The 14,213-nt window shown below is 37.9% G+C and overlaps 1 protein-coding gene across 1 annotated transcript; it reads left to right on the forward strand.

Annotated features, from left to right (window-relative positions):
* Positions 1-1,529: 1,529 nt before the first annotated feature.
* On the forward strand, positions 1,530-12,145 carry LOC107560354 (myosin-7-like). Its single transcript, XM_016244503.1, has 31 exons — positions 1,530-1,562; positions 1,698-1,726; positions 1,945-2,157; positions 2,337-2,429; positions 2,524-2,587; positions 2,679-2,777; positions 2,853-2,956; positions 3,726-3,864; positions 3,954-4,095; positions 4,314-4,367; positions 4,537-4,660; positions 4,743-4,879; positions 4,967-5,222; positions 6,636-6,878; positions 6,957-7,133; positions 7,225-7,370; positions 7,465-7,555; positions 7,638-8,027; positions 8,116-8,242; positions 8,328-8,446; positions 8,542-8,738; positions 8,905-9,088; positions 9,304-9,469; positions 9,816-9,940; positions 10,096-10,404; positions 10,498-10,701; positions 10,792-11,088; positions 11,182-11,286; positions 11,438-11,533; positions 11,625-11,759; positions 12,040-12,145. The coding sequence occupies exons 3-31, from the start codon at positions 1,957-1,959 to the stop codon at positions 12,058-12,060; spliced, it is 4,545 nt and encodes a 1,514-aa protein (XP_016099989.1). The 5' UTR covers positions 1,530-1,562; positions 1,698-1,726; positions 1,945-1,956; the 3' UTR covers positions 12,061-12,145.
* The last annotated feature ends 2,068 nt before the right edge of the window (positions 12,146-14,213 follow it).

The raw sequence follows: 14,213 nt of genomic DNA on the forward strand, positions 1-14,213 counted from the left end.
CCGATCGCGTCAAAAGCCCAACGTCAAGCGCTTATCCATCTGCGCCACTGGAGCTGATGATTTACAGCCACTTTTAAGGTAAGGACAACTCATACAATACTTTTAAACTGAGGTGCGTTTGTATTTTGTTATTTTGTTTTCAGAATTGTGATTTGTTTTGCACTTCTCTGCCACCGTAGTTAAGCATTATACAACGCTTTCAAAAAGTGAGACCAGTAGTTAATGCAAATTTTATATTCTTCTAAATACATTTTGGTGTTAAATACGTGATGTATAATAAATGGTATTATCAGCATAACAATTATGAACAAATTTCAGAAGTGGAGAACGTGAAGTGAAATGCAAAACCCGATGATCTTTTTATCCAGAATGATTTGAGAATGTTCCAAAGAGCACCTTGTGATTCAGTTTACACAGAAACTATATGCATGATCAATATCACATTTACTGTAGCGGCCAAGAAGTAGTCCGAAACATTTTCTCATTCAGCTTTGTTTCAAATTTTTCAAAAATCCTAAAACTTTTTTTTTGTCCATGTTTAAATTAGATTTTCAAACACTGATTTTCAAATGTGGTCTCAACATTTTGAAAAAGAGTTATTTTACCACCACTGAGAAACTATTACAGTTTTAACTATTATTATTAATATTATTTTACATTTTATGTTTTCATTTTAAATGTAGCTAGTTTTAGCAATTATTTTTGTGAGTTTAAATGTCTATATATTTTATTTAGTTATTTTAGTACATCATTAAATTAAATTAAATTAAAATGAGAAATGTTGCCTTGACACCTAGTTGAAATAAAATAATTTTACATTTTGTAATATTTTATGCCAGTTAGTTTTTATTTTATTTCAAGTAACACTTTTTTTTAAAGTTCTTCTGTGTGTGTGTGTGTGTGTGTGTGTGTGTGTGTGTCTGATAGAAATGACATGCCATAAAATGCATTTTCTCCAGGAAACATTTCTCTTTGCAAAGCCCCCCCTTTGAAATGTGTGTGTGTGGGTGTGTGTGTGTGTGTGTGTGTGTATGTGTGTGTATGATAGAAATGACATGCCATAAAATGCATTTTCTCTTTGCAAAGCCCCCCTTTGAAATCATCAGCTTCATTGCTATAACATTTGTGGGCTATTTTGAAATGATTTGAAGGTCTTATGTAGATAATATATATTGTGTTATGTCTTCTGCTCAGGCTGGAGTCTCCTACACATTCGCTATTCATGGAGGAAACTATAACAAGATGTGTCCATGATATGTGAAAATGTAACACTAAAAAAAAAAACTTTTGTAAAGATTTGATATCTTGAAAAAATAACATACATATGGGACAAAAATAGCACCATTGTGACTTAGATCCTTTCTGATCTTTCATGTTTCGCCACACCACATGCTAAACTGCTGTGACTGACACAAACATTTTTTTCAGGCTCCCAAAAAAAGCTACACACACACAAGTGACCCAGACCAAATACAGAGTCAACGTCACGGTCATTGTGCCTCTATATAAAGTGATACGTTACAACACAATGGTTCAAGCTCACATCATTGTACCACCTAAAGGTAAGATGGTTTGTGTTTGTAAATATCAAATCTTTGCGATACAGCTGCACAAATAATTTAGATTAAATTGTTAATGAGGACTGAATAATAGAATAGGATTAATTTTTATTAATGATGCTTATTTTTCATTGCAAGGACTTGGGACTTTTCTTGGATTTTGTCTGGTAAGGCATGCTTTTATAAAGGTCCACACGTTTTTATCCAATATTTTCATTTTGTAGCTTGTTAACTGACAGATCAATTGATGATTAGAAATATTAGGTATAGCTCATGATGATAATTATTACCTTTATTTGTATGCGCTAATGTAGATTAAATATTTATATAAGATTACATATATTTTTTATTCTAAACAAGTTTTGTCTTGTCTTCTTTGCATCAGTCTGACTGAAAGATGGGTGACGCCCTCATGGCAGAGTTTGGACCTGCTGCTCCGTTCTTACGGAAGTCAGACAAGGAGCGTCTGGAGGCCCAGACTCGGCTCTTCGACATGAAGAAGGAATGCTTTGTGCCCGACCCTGAGGTCGAGTACGTCAAAGCCTCCATCACCAGTAGAGACGGTGACAAAGTCACTGTTAACACTGAATTTGGGAAGGTATGGTTTAATCTCTGTATTGTTTGTAGACAGTAATGGTGTCAATGTAGAGTACCAACAGAAATTCTTTAGATTTGAGGTGTGAAACATCTTTTGTATGATTTCACATAAAACAATGTCATATGTCAATGGTATACCAAATGTTTTACACAATTATTAATAAAATTAAAATTTCACAGGGTACTCTGGAGGATCAAATCATCCAGTGTAATCCTGCTCTGGAGGCTTTTGGTAATGCCAAGACCATCAGAAATGACAACTCTTCCAGATTCGTAAGTGGGGTTCAAATTGGTGTACATATTTTATATTTGCTTCACAGTCTGTTGTATGAGCATGTTATATATTGTAGTCTTGCTATATTTACAGGGTAAATTTATCCGTATCCATTTTGGAGTCAGTGGAAAGTTAGCTTCTGCTGACATTGAGACGTGTAAGTACTTTACTGCCCAACATCATTCCAACAATCACATATTAATGAAATGTATCTGTTTTGTTATTCATCTATGCATCCATTCATTTAGATCTGCTGGAGAAGTCTCGTGTCACTTATCAACTCAAGGCTGAGAGAGACTACCACATCTTCTACCAGATCCTGTCTCAGAAGAAACCAGAACTGCTGGGTAAAATTACCCGTCATATTCATTAACATTTAATGTTTTTAGTCTTTTCTGATTTATGTTCCCATTTCTCCTTAGAGATGCTGCTCATCACCAACAATCCCTATGACTATTCCTTCATCTCCCAGGGAGAGACACAAGTGGCTTCTATTGATGACCGTGACGAGCTGATGGCCACTGATGTGGGTGTTTGTTAACACATAGACAGTTCACAAAACAAGATACCATGTTATAAAATATTAGAAGAAATAGACAATCACATATTAATGAAATGTATCTGTTTTGTTATTCATCTATGCATCCATTCATTTAGATCTGCTGGAGAAGTCTCGTGTCACTTATCAACTCAAGGCTGAGAGAGACTACCACATCTTCTACCAGATCCTGTCTCAGAAGAAACCAGAACTGCTGGGTAAAATTACCCGTCATATTCATTAACATTTAATGTTTTTAGTCTTTTCTGATTTATGTTCCCATTTCTCCTTAGAGATGCTGCTCATCACCAACAATCCCTATGACTATTCCTTCATCTCCCAGGGAGAGACACAAGTGGCATCTATTGATGACCGTGACGAGCTGATGGCCACTGATGTGGGTGTTTGTTAACACATAGACAGTTCACAATACAAGATACCATGTTATAAAATATTAGAAGAAATAGTCCACCCAAAATTTTAAATTCTGTCATGAAGACTTTTGACACTATGACTGCATTTCTGCTGTGAAACACAAAATGATAATTTTGTGTAAGAGCATGAACATGTTGGAAAAACATCTTCTTTTGTGCTTCACAGAAGTCTGTCTGTCATGCAGGTTTAGAATGACTTGATGACTAAATGATTCTCAATTTTGGCCATCTATTCCTTTAAAGAGTTTAAAGGAAGACTTTTAATGAACTTGTCAAAAAGAAGAATATTAAGCATTTTGACACGCTCTGTACATTTGCTGTAGGAAGCGTTTGATGTGCTGGGCTTCACCCAAGAGGAGAAGAACAGCATCTATAAGCTGACTGGTGCCATCATGCACTACGGCAACATGAAGTTCAAGCAGAAGCAACGAGAGGAACAGGCAGAGGCTGATGGGACTGAGGGTCAGAATAAATTGCAATCTCAACTTTATAAATGGAAAAAATGTCTAAGATATAGAGATTCATAGCTCTGTGTTCTTTTTAACATGTAGATGCTGACAAAGTCGCATATCTAATGGGACTAAACTCAGCTGACGTGATCAAGGGTTTGTGCCACCCAAGAGTCAAAGTTGGAAATGAGTGGGTCACCAAGGGACAGAATGTCCAGCAGGTAAAAAATGAGAAGAATATTCGGTAACACTTTAAAATAAGGTTCATTGGTTACTTTACTACTTTTGTTAACATGAACTCAGAATGCAGAAACAATACTTCTACAGCATTTATTTATCTCAGTTAATTTCAACATTTACTAATGCATTATTAAAATCTAAAGTTGTGCATGTTAACATTAGATAATGCACAGTGAATTAACATGAACCAACAATGAACAACTGTATTTTCATTACCATCAGAATCTGCAGAAAGGGATTCCCCAACAGGATCCTGTATGGAGATTTCAAACAACGGTAAGTATGAAACTAAATGGCTTTTATGTCCTACAAAATAATTTTATGTGAGATTTCACCAACTCTGTTTGCAGCATTTGCTAGAAATAAACAAATACATATGTTTAAAAATAATAATAATAATGCACTAAAAGCATAAAATGATTGTTAATGTGTTTCTTTTTTGTAGGTACCGGATCCTAAATCCAGCTGCTATCCCTGAGGGACAGTTCATTGATAATAAGAAGGGTGCGGAAAAGCTTCTGGGTTCTCTGGACATTGACCACAGCCAGTACAAGTTAGGACATACTAAGGTATTTTTATATTAACAATATCTTTTTACAAAGGCACTGTTCTATTTTCATTCTTTTTGACACAAAATTCTTTGCTATGCAGGTGTTTTTTAAGGCTGGTCTTCTGGGTACTCTTGAAGAGATGAGAGACGACCGTCTTGCACTTATTATTACTGGAATTCAGTCCAGATCTCGTGGTTTTCTATCAAGAATGGAGTTCCAGAAAATTGTGGAGAGAAGGTTAGTTTTCATCCATTTAGATTTTAAACTTTTTTCTAACTTGCAATTTATAATATAAGACTGAACATTCTTATTAAATATCTACAGAGATTCTTTGTTGGTGATTCAGTGGAACGTACGTGCCTTCATGGGTGTCAAGAATTGGCCCTGGATGAAGCTCTACTTCAAGATCAAACCTCTGCTGAAATCTGCGGAGACTGAGAAAGAGATGGCCAACATGAAGGAAGAATTTCTGAAGTTGAAGGAGGCTTATGCCAAATCTGAAGCTCGCAGAAAGGAGCTTGAGGAAAAGATGGTTTCCCTTCTCCAAGAGAAGAATGACCTTCAGCTTGCAATGCAGTCTGTAAGTAACACGGGGGACTACAATTCTGCACTCTTTACTCTAATCCTCTGACATGTTTCACACAATACAAGACCCACTAGAGCAGATGCTAATGGCTAGTATGCTTGATACAGTTGCGTTCATACAGGATATCGTTTTTTAAAGGGTCATGAAACCCCAGAATATTTTTTATGAGATTTTAGCGGAGGTGTTTGTGTTGCACATCATAGAAGACAATGTTAGCATCTGATAATTTTACCTGTTGGAGAAAACTGGTTAATTTTAAGCTTTTTTGCGCTATTTTCATCTTCTGGGTTTAAAATCTACATCGTGTTAGTACATCGATGATGAGTCGGTGTCTATTAAATTTTCCATGAGACTGTGTGTTCTTATCCTATGAGAAGACGCTTCGCTTAAATATTCACAACAACATGTGCCGGTTTGCTATGACAGACGCTTCAGACAGTGAGATGACATTAACTGAGAGAAACGTTCATGGATCGGAGTGTTTGTTTTTGCTTTGTAATAAGAGTTCAGCACAAACGCGATTCATTCACTGAGTGAGTGTAAACGTTTTTACAGCTCTGTAACACAACCCGTCAAAAGGCAAGGGTGACCCATACTCGCAATTTGTGCTCTGCATTTAACCCATCCAAGTGCACACACACAGTAGTGGACACATATACACCGTGAATACACACCCGGAGCAGTGGGCAGCCATATTGTGCGGCGCACAGGGAGCAGTTGGGGGTTCAAGGGTTCAAGGGTATTGAGGGTGGAAGAGAGTGCTGTACATTCACTCCCCCACCGACAATTCCTGCTGGACCTGAGACTCGAACTCACAACCTTCGGGTTACAAGTCTGACTCTCTAACCATTAGGCCAGGACTGCCCCAGATGGTTGGTAATTTTTCAATTCCTCAAAAAGTGGCCCGATTCTTGAATGGAGAGGTTTATTCACCAGTGGGTAAGGGGGCTTGGTCGATGTGAAATCATCCATGGGTGACGTCCCCTACCCTTGCGGAAATAAGCCTGTCACCACAGCATATATATATATATTATTTATGAAGAGTTCATTTGCAAAAACAGATAACTCTCTGAGCACTGATAATTCTCAGAAACCATGTTTTTTTCATTGTGCATTCCAATTAATCTCAATCAAACTTTAGTTGGGTTATTTTGAATAGGTTAAAAAATAACTAAAAATTACAGCTAACTAACACAATAAAAGCATGATTACATAATAAAAAACATGATTTTTGAAAATGTCAAAAAAATGAGTTTTTGCAAATAAACTATTCATATATATATATATTACAAGAGGTTTGATATTTGCACATATTCAGATTTGAATTATCAAATGTATAATTAAATTTTTTGTAATGTTGCAAAGACATTAAAATTAATGCAAAGAATTTTCTGTATCTGTCAACAGGAGCAAGATAATCTTTGCGATGCTGAGGAGAGATGTGAGGGTCTGATCAAGAACAAGATCCAGTTTGAAGCCAAAGTCAAAGAAATGACTGAGAGACTGGAGGATGAAGAAGAAATGAATGCTGAGCTGACTGCCAAGAAACGAAAGCTGGAGGATGAATGTTCTGAACTCAAGAAGGACATTGATGATCTTGAACTCACTCTGGCCAAAGTGGAGAAAGAGAAACATGCCACTGAAAACAAGGTTAGCTGTTAAACCTCCTGTAGTTTTTCAGTATTACACATTCTTTGAGTGTTTTCTGATCTAATGCCCTTTGCTTAGGTTAAAAATCTCACAGAGGAAATGTCAGCACTTGATGAAATCATTGCTAAGTTGACCAAGGAGAAGAAAGCTCTGCAGGAGGCCCATCAGCAAACACTAGATGACCTCCAGAGTGAGGAAGACAAAGTCAACACTCTCACCAAAGCCAAAGCCAAGCTGGAGCAACAAGTGGATGATGTGAGAGCCAGAAAACATAACACTGGAATTAAATAAATTGCATATTTATTTGTAATTATAATTATTTATTATTATTTTGGATTAAATTTAGCTTGAAGGTTCCCTGGAACAAGAAAAGAAAATTCGCATGGATCTTGAGAGAGCTAAAAGAAAGCTTGAGGGTGACTTGAAGTTGACTCAAGAGAATTTGATGGACTTAGAAAATGATAAGCAGCAGATGGATGAGCGGCTAAAGAAGTAAGATATATTATATATAATAAAATCTTTAGAATCCAATTTTAATATTAAAAGACGTTTTAATCCATTTTGTATCATCTTGTTTATTTGGCAGAAAAGACTTTGAGATCAGCCAGCTCAACAGCAAGATTGAAGATGAGCAGGTTATGGCAGCCCAACTCCAGAAGAAACTGAAGGAGCTGCAGGTAAAATTCATCATTCTTAAAAGGTTATATTGTACGACAGTTAGGAATGCTAGCATTAACTTTGGTTTCTTCACATCACCAGGCCAGAATTGAAGAGCTTGAGGAAGAGCTGGAGGCTGAGAGAGCTGCTCGTGCCAAAGTTGAGAAACAGAGAGCTGATCTGTCCAGAGAACTGGAGGAGATCAGCGAGAGGCTGGAGGAGGCTGGTGGAGCCACTGCTGCTCAGATCGAGATGAACAAGAAACGTGAAGCAGAGTTACAGAAACTGCGCAGAGACCTTGAAGAGGCTACTCTGCAACATGAGGCCACCGCTGCTACACTGAGGAAGAAACATGCCGACAGTGTAGCTGATCTGGGAGAGCAGATTGACAACCTTCAGAGAGTGAAGCAGAAGCTGGAGAAAGAGAAGAGTGAACTCAGACTGGAACTGGATGACGTGGTCTCCAACATGGAGCAGCTTGTAAAGGCAAAGGTGAGTAAGAGAAATTATGGGTCTAACACATAACTTATGTGTTGTCAGTAAAAGAAAGCAATCAAATATCATATATTTAATCCTCAAGGCAAACCTGGAGAAAATGTGCAGAACTCTGGAAGACCAGATGAGTGAGTACAGAACCAAGGCTGAGGAAGGCCAGCGCACAATCAATGACTTCACCATGCAAAAAGCCAAGCTGCAAACTGAGAATGGTAAAAGCACAAAATATTGTTATGTTACCTACTGTGCCATAATGATCATTAATTTAAAAAAAAAAAATTTGATATTGGATTTCAGGTGAACTGTCCAGACAGCTAGAGGAGAAAGACTCCCTGGTGTCTCAGTTGACCAGAGGCAAGCAGTCCTACACTCAGCAGATTGAAGACCTCAAGAGACAACTAGAGGAAGAAATCAAGGTTTTCAAAATCTCATTCTCAGCTCAATTTTTTTTGCCAAAGATTTAAGCAATTAGATAAAAATTCACTGGAACCAAATATTTGTTTGTCTTTAGGCTAAGAATGCCCTGGCTCATGCAGTTCAGTCTGCTCGTCATGATGCTGATCTGCTGAGGGAACAGTATGAGGAGGAACAAGAAGCCAAAGCTGAGCTGCAGCGCAGTATGTCCAAGGCAAACTCTGAGGTGGCTCAGTGGAGAACCAAGTATGAAACTGATGCCATCCAGAGGACTGAGGAGCTAGAGGAAGCCAAGTAAGAAACAAATATTTAAAACTTGAAAGAGTTTTGGCCTTTAATAATGAGATAAAATATCTTTTGACTTTTCCGCTGGGGTTCGCTGCCTATTAAACGTTAAAATTCAGTAATGAGTGATGCTTCAGATGTTCAATATTTTTGGTATTTTGATGATTTATAATAGGAAGAAACTGGCTCAGCGTCTGCAAGATGCAGAAGAAGCTGTGGAAGCAGTCAATGCTAAATGCTCCTCACTAGAGAAGACCAAGCACAGGCTGCAGAATGAGATTGAAGATCTCATGGTAGATGTGGAGAGATCCAATGCTGCTGCTGCAGCTCTGGACAAGAAGCAAAGAAACTTTGACAAAGTAAGGGAAAGTGAAAGTACCTGGAAAAGCACAGTCGCCATATAATTGCAAAATGAAATAGCATGTAAAATAACAATAATATTCAGAAAACTGTCAATGTTAAATTTATATTAATTTAAGTTTCTAACTATGGAGAGGGTCCAGTACTATTCTTTAATGGAAAAACACTTGATTAAAATGGTTCTGCTCTTATTAACATTGGTAACTTTAACCAGGTTCTGGCTGAGTGGAAGCAGAAGTATGAGGAGTCCCAAACTGAACTGGAAAGTTCTCAAAAAGAAGCTAGATCTCTGAGCACTGAACTCTTTAAATTGAAAAACTCATATGAGGAGTCAATGGACCACCTTGAGAGCATGAAGAGGGAGAACAAGAATCTCCAAGGTAAGGATGGTTTTACAACTCCAAACCATTAGTTTAATTCCTTGTATTTGTGAGGTTATATGTTATTTTGGTGACACTTTAGTATAGGAACCAATTCTCACTATTAACTAGTTGCTTATTAGAATGCCTATTATTAACGTATTGGCTGTTTATTAGTACTTATAAAGCGCATATTCCGCATGACCATATTCTACATCCCTAATCCTACCCAATGCCAAAACTTAAACTTAACTACCTTACTAACTAATAATAAGCAGCAAATTAGAAGTGTACTGAGGCAAAATTCATAGTTAATGGTTTGCAATAGCAAAAATTTGATTATTGGACCATTATTTCTATTGCACAGAGGAAATCTCTGACCTCACTGAGCAACTTGGTGAGAGTGGGAAGAATATTCATGAGCTGGAGAAAATTCGGAAACAACTGGAGCAGGAGAAACAAGAGATACAAACTGCTCTGGAGGAGGCTGAGGTAAAACAAAAGCAACCCCCCAATTCATATTCAGCTGACTTGTTTAAAGCAATCGGTTATTCCAGATTATTTTAAGGGAGGTGACCTCCTACCCCAAAACAAAGGGTTACACAAAAATGTGATCTCAGTAATAACACCCCTTTTTCTCTTCATAGGGTTCCCTTGAACACGAGGAAAGCAAGATCCTTAGAGCTCAGCTGGAGTTCAATCAGGTCAAAGCTGATATTGAACGTAAGCTGGCTGAGAAAGATGAAGAGATGGAGCAGGCCAAGAGGAACCAGCAGAGAGTGGTTGATACCCTGCAGAGCTCACTGGAATCAGAGACTCGCAGCAGGAATGAAGCTCTCAGACTGAAGAAGAAGATGGAGGGAGACCTCAATGAGATGGAGATTCAGCTCAGCCAGGCTAACAGACAGGCTTCAGAAGCCCAGAAGCAACTCAAGGGTCTTCATGGACATCTCAAGGTATGATGAATCTTCAGTTCAGATTTGATGACGCTTACGTGAAATACCACTTTGTTCTGCAGTCTTTTCATTTGTAAATCTTGTACTTCACAGGATTCCCAAATTCAGCTGGATGACGCTCTGCGCAGTAATGATGATCTCAAAGAGAACATCGCCATTGTGGAGAGACGCAACAATCTGCTGCAGGCTGAACTGGACGAGCTGAGATCCCTGGTGGAACAGACTGAGAGAGGAAGGAAACTGGCTGAGCAGGAGCTGCTGGACATCAGCGAGAGAGTCCAGCTCCTGCATTCTCAGGTATGACAGCTCTGTACTAGACAAACACAAGTAACAACCCTTACAATATCATCTAGAAACCGTATGAATGTCAATATTGTCTATGTTTAGAACACCAGTCTGCTGAATCAGAAGAAGAAGCTGGAGGGAGATAATTCTCAGCTTCAGACTGAGGTTGAGGAGGCAGTGCAGGAGTGCAGGAATGCTGAGGAAAAAGCCAAGAAGGCTATCACTGATGCTGCCATGATGGCAGAGGAGCTGAAGAAGGAGCAGGACACCAGCGCTCATCTGGAGCGCATGAAGAAGAACATGGAGCAAACCATCAAGGACCTGCAGCACCGTCTGGATGAAGCTGAGCAGATCGCCATGAAGGGAGGCAAGAAGCAGGTCCAGAAACTGGAAGCCAGGGTAAGCTGCTGATGTTTTTAGAAACAAGTCTATTGTGTTTTCTGTAAAATGTGCATTATGTTTGATTAGCTAAAATTCTTACACATCTGTTAGGTGAGAGAGCTGGAAAGTGAGGTGGAGATAGAACAGAGAAAGGCCAGTGACTCTGTCAAGGGGATTCGTAAATATGAAAGACGCATCAAAGAACTCACCTACCAGGTAGGAAAAATATTGCCTACAAGCAGTTTGTGCCTTGGCTGATTTGATTGTTATTTACTAAATACATAAAATGTATTCAATTTATTTAATGCAATTTATAAAACACATATATATATTGCATGTGCTTAAAATATTTTTTTGGTTTGCATAGACTGAGGAAGACCGAAAGAATCTGGCTCGCCTGCAGGATCTGGTGGACAAACTCCAGCTGAAGGTCAAGTCCTACAAGAGAGTTGCCGAGGAGGCTGTACGTATACCTTTTCCATCATATGATCATATGCAATTATTGTATATGGCTAATTCTGATTTTCACAAATACCTTTACGTATATTCTATAGGAAGAACAAGCCAATTCTAGTCTGGGCAAGTTCCGTAAGATTCAGCATGAGCTGGATGAAGCAGAAGAGAGGGCTGATATTGCTGAATCTCAGGTCAACAAGCTGAGAGCCAAGAGCCGTGATACAGGATCCAAGGTAAGAGCAGGCAAAAATAAGCACATCGTTAAATTGACTGATATACTCTAAATCTGCACACTTTAGTGACTTGAGGATATAAAAATCAATTTATATAGTTGATTTGATGTAGCATTTGATGAAACGCATTTGGCTATGTAGCTGCTGTGGCCATTCAAAAACAACAAAAAAACAAAACAAAAAAAACATCCATGTCGATTAGTTATGTGTTGAGTTCATACCATTTTGAACTGAATTAGGTTAACATTATTTTCTTTAACATTCTTTTTGTTCCCAACAGAAGGGGGCTGATGAGGAGTGAAAATATTAACTGGATCTCTGCAAACATGGATTGCTATAATGATCTCTTCTGTAGTTTAGTAGAATAAAGCATTCATGCAAATGAATACTTCATCCCCTTTTGTCTTTTTTTAACCATGTAGACATTGCAATATCCCAACATGATCCTGTACACAGCAGTAAACCAGCTGCCTGAATGTACTGCATGTGCCACAGATTAGCCTAGTCTACTCTCAACTCTAATTCAAACTAAATAGGAACATTTCTTCAATTGTCCTTTGAAGTAGAGACAACTATACAAAGGGACGGGGTATTTTACACCTGCTTTACCAAACTACTGTAAACCACACAATGCAGATTAAGTTAGAAACCACTGAACATTACACTGTGTATATGCTAACATAGCTCAACCTCAGGGATAGGGTTGGGTATCGTTGGAATTTTATCGATTCCGATTCTGCTTATTGATTCCTAGTTTCGATTCCAAAAAGACAAAAAAATCCAATATAAAAAATTAAGTCAAACATTTATTCTGTGTCTTTTTACAAAGCATTCCGTTGCAGCTGAATAACATGAGCAAATATCAGCAGCCTACAGAACACTGCAAGAGGAATTCTGACTATGGTTTTAACAAAAACACCACAGCAAAAACAGCTAGATTAATATAAATTTCAAATATTAAAGTGTTAAAGACAAGTAAACAGTCAGTAATAAAATAGGAACAAACTATTCAAATAGCACTAGCATAAATAATGCTAAATAAAATAAATAATTCATAAATAAAATATAGATTAATTCAAGTTATTAAATATATTTAGTCAAGATCAGTGAATGATTTTCTTTTGTTCTTTGATTAACATTAATGACAGGCAGCGTGTTTATTAGGCTGCTGTCTCTTTAACACCGAAAGCATGCATATCTAAAAATACCGTACACGTGTGTTTTCTTTCTCATCTGTTTACATTCACTTAAGACAAAAACGGCTGTGTTTATGATAATATCCTGACATAGTTTTCTGCATACTGGTCGACAAATATGTAAGAAATCAGTTCTGGTCCAGAACAACCTTTTCTACAGTGGAGTGAAGTTCTTTCCACGGGTTCTAAAATGGAACCGGTTTTCGATACCCAACCCTACTCAGGGAACAAAAGAATATTAATGCATTACCATTTAACAGGATCTATTCAAATGCCTCCATCTACGCCATTAAATAAGATTCATAAATTTTTGACAGGACAGCAAAATGCAGTGAAAATTCAAGTACCATACAGCTTAGATAAGACTGTTATGGTGTCGATCTAGGATATTATTATTCTGTCTTACTGTCTACGGTGCATATGAGTTATTGTTGCGAATATGAATTGGCGATACCCAACCCTACTCAGGGAACAAAAGAATATTAATGCATTACCATTTAACAGGATCTATTCAAATGCCACCATCTACGCCATTAAATAAGATTCATAAATTTTTGACAGGACAGCAAAATGCAGTGAAAATTCAAGTACCATACAGCTTAGATAAGACTGTTATGGTGTCGATCTAGGATATTATTATTCTGTCTTACTGTTGACGGTGCATATGAGTTATTGTTGCGAATATGAATTGGTCAATATACAGTAGGGTATAGAAAAGAATCACCCCCCCCCCCTCTTTAAAATAATAACATTTTGTTGCTTTGCAGCCTGAAATGAAAGCTGACACGGTTTTTGTTTTATTCAGCTGTTGGCAATATATTCTAAACCTAAACACAAACTCCAACATGCTGTAAACATGTGAGCTGTAATGGTCAGTCACCACCACCTGAGGCCACCGCCACCCTTGAATCTCTCATTAAACATGCCTCCTTGGTGTCTATGCAGGGCAGGGAGGGGCAAGTTGTCACATCTTTCAATATCAAAATGTACATTTGTTAAAGGCTTCAAAAAATCTCTCTCTCTATATCAATTATGTTGGCAATATATTCTAAACCTAAACACAAACTCCAACATGCTGTAGACATGTGAGCTGTAATGGTCAGTCACCACCACCTGAGGCCACCGCCACCCTTGAATCTCTCATTGAACATGCCTCCTTGGTGTCTATGCAGGGCAGGGAGGGGCAAGTTGTCACATCTTTCAATATCAAAATGTACATTTGTTAAAGGCTTCAAAAAATCTCTCTCTCTCTCTCTCT

The sequence above is a fragment of the Sinocyclocheilus grahami genome, unplaced genomic scaffold (assembly GCF_001515645.1).
Source record: "Sinocyclocheilus grahami isolate Dianchi unplaced genomic scaffold, SAMN03320097.WGS_v1.1 scaffold721.1, whole genome shotgun sequence".
Taxonomy (NCBI): Eukaryota; Metazoa; Chordata; class Actinopteri; order Cypriniformes; family Cyprinidae; genus Sinocyclocheilus; species Sinocyclocheilus grahami.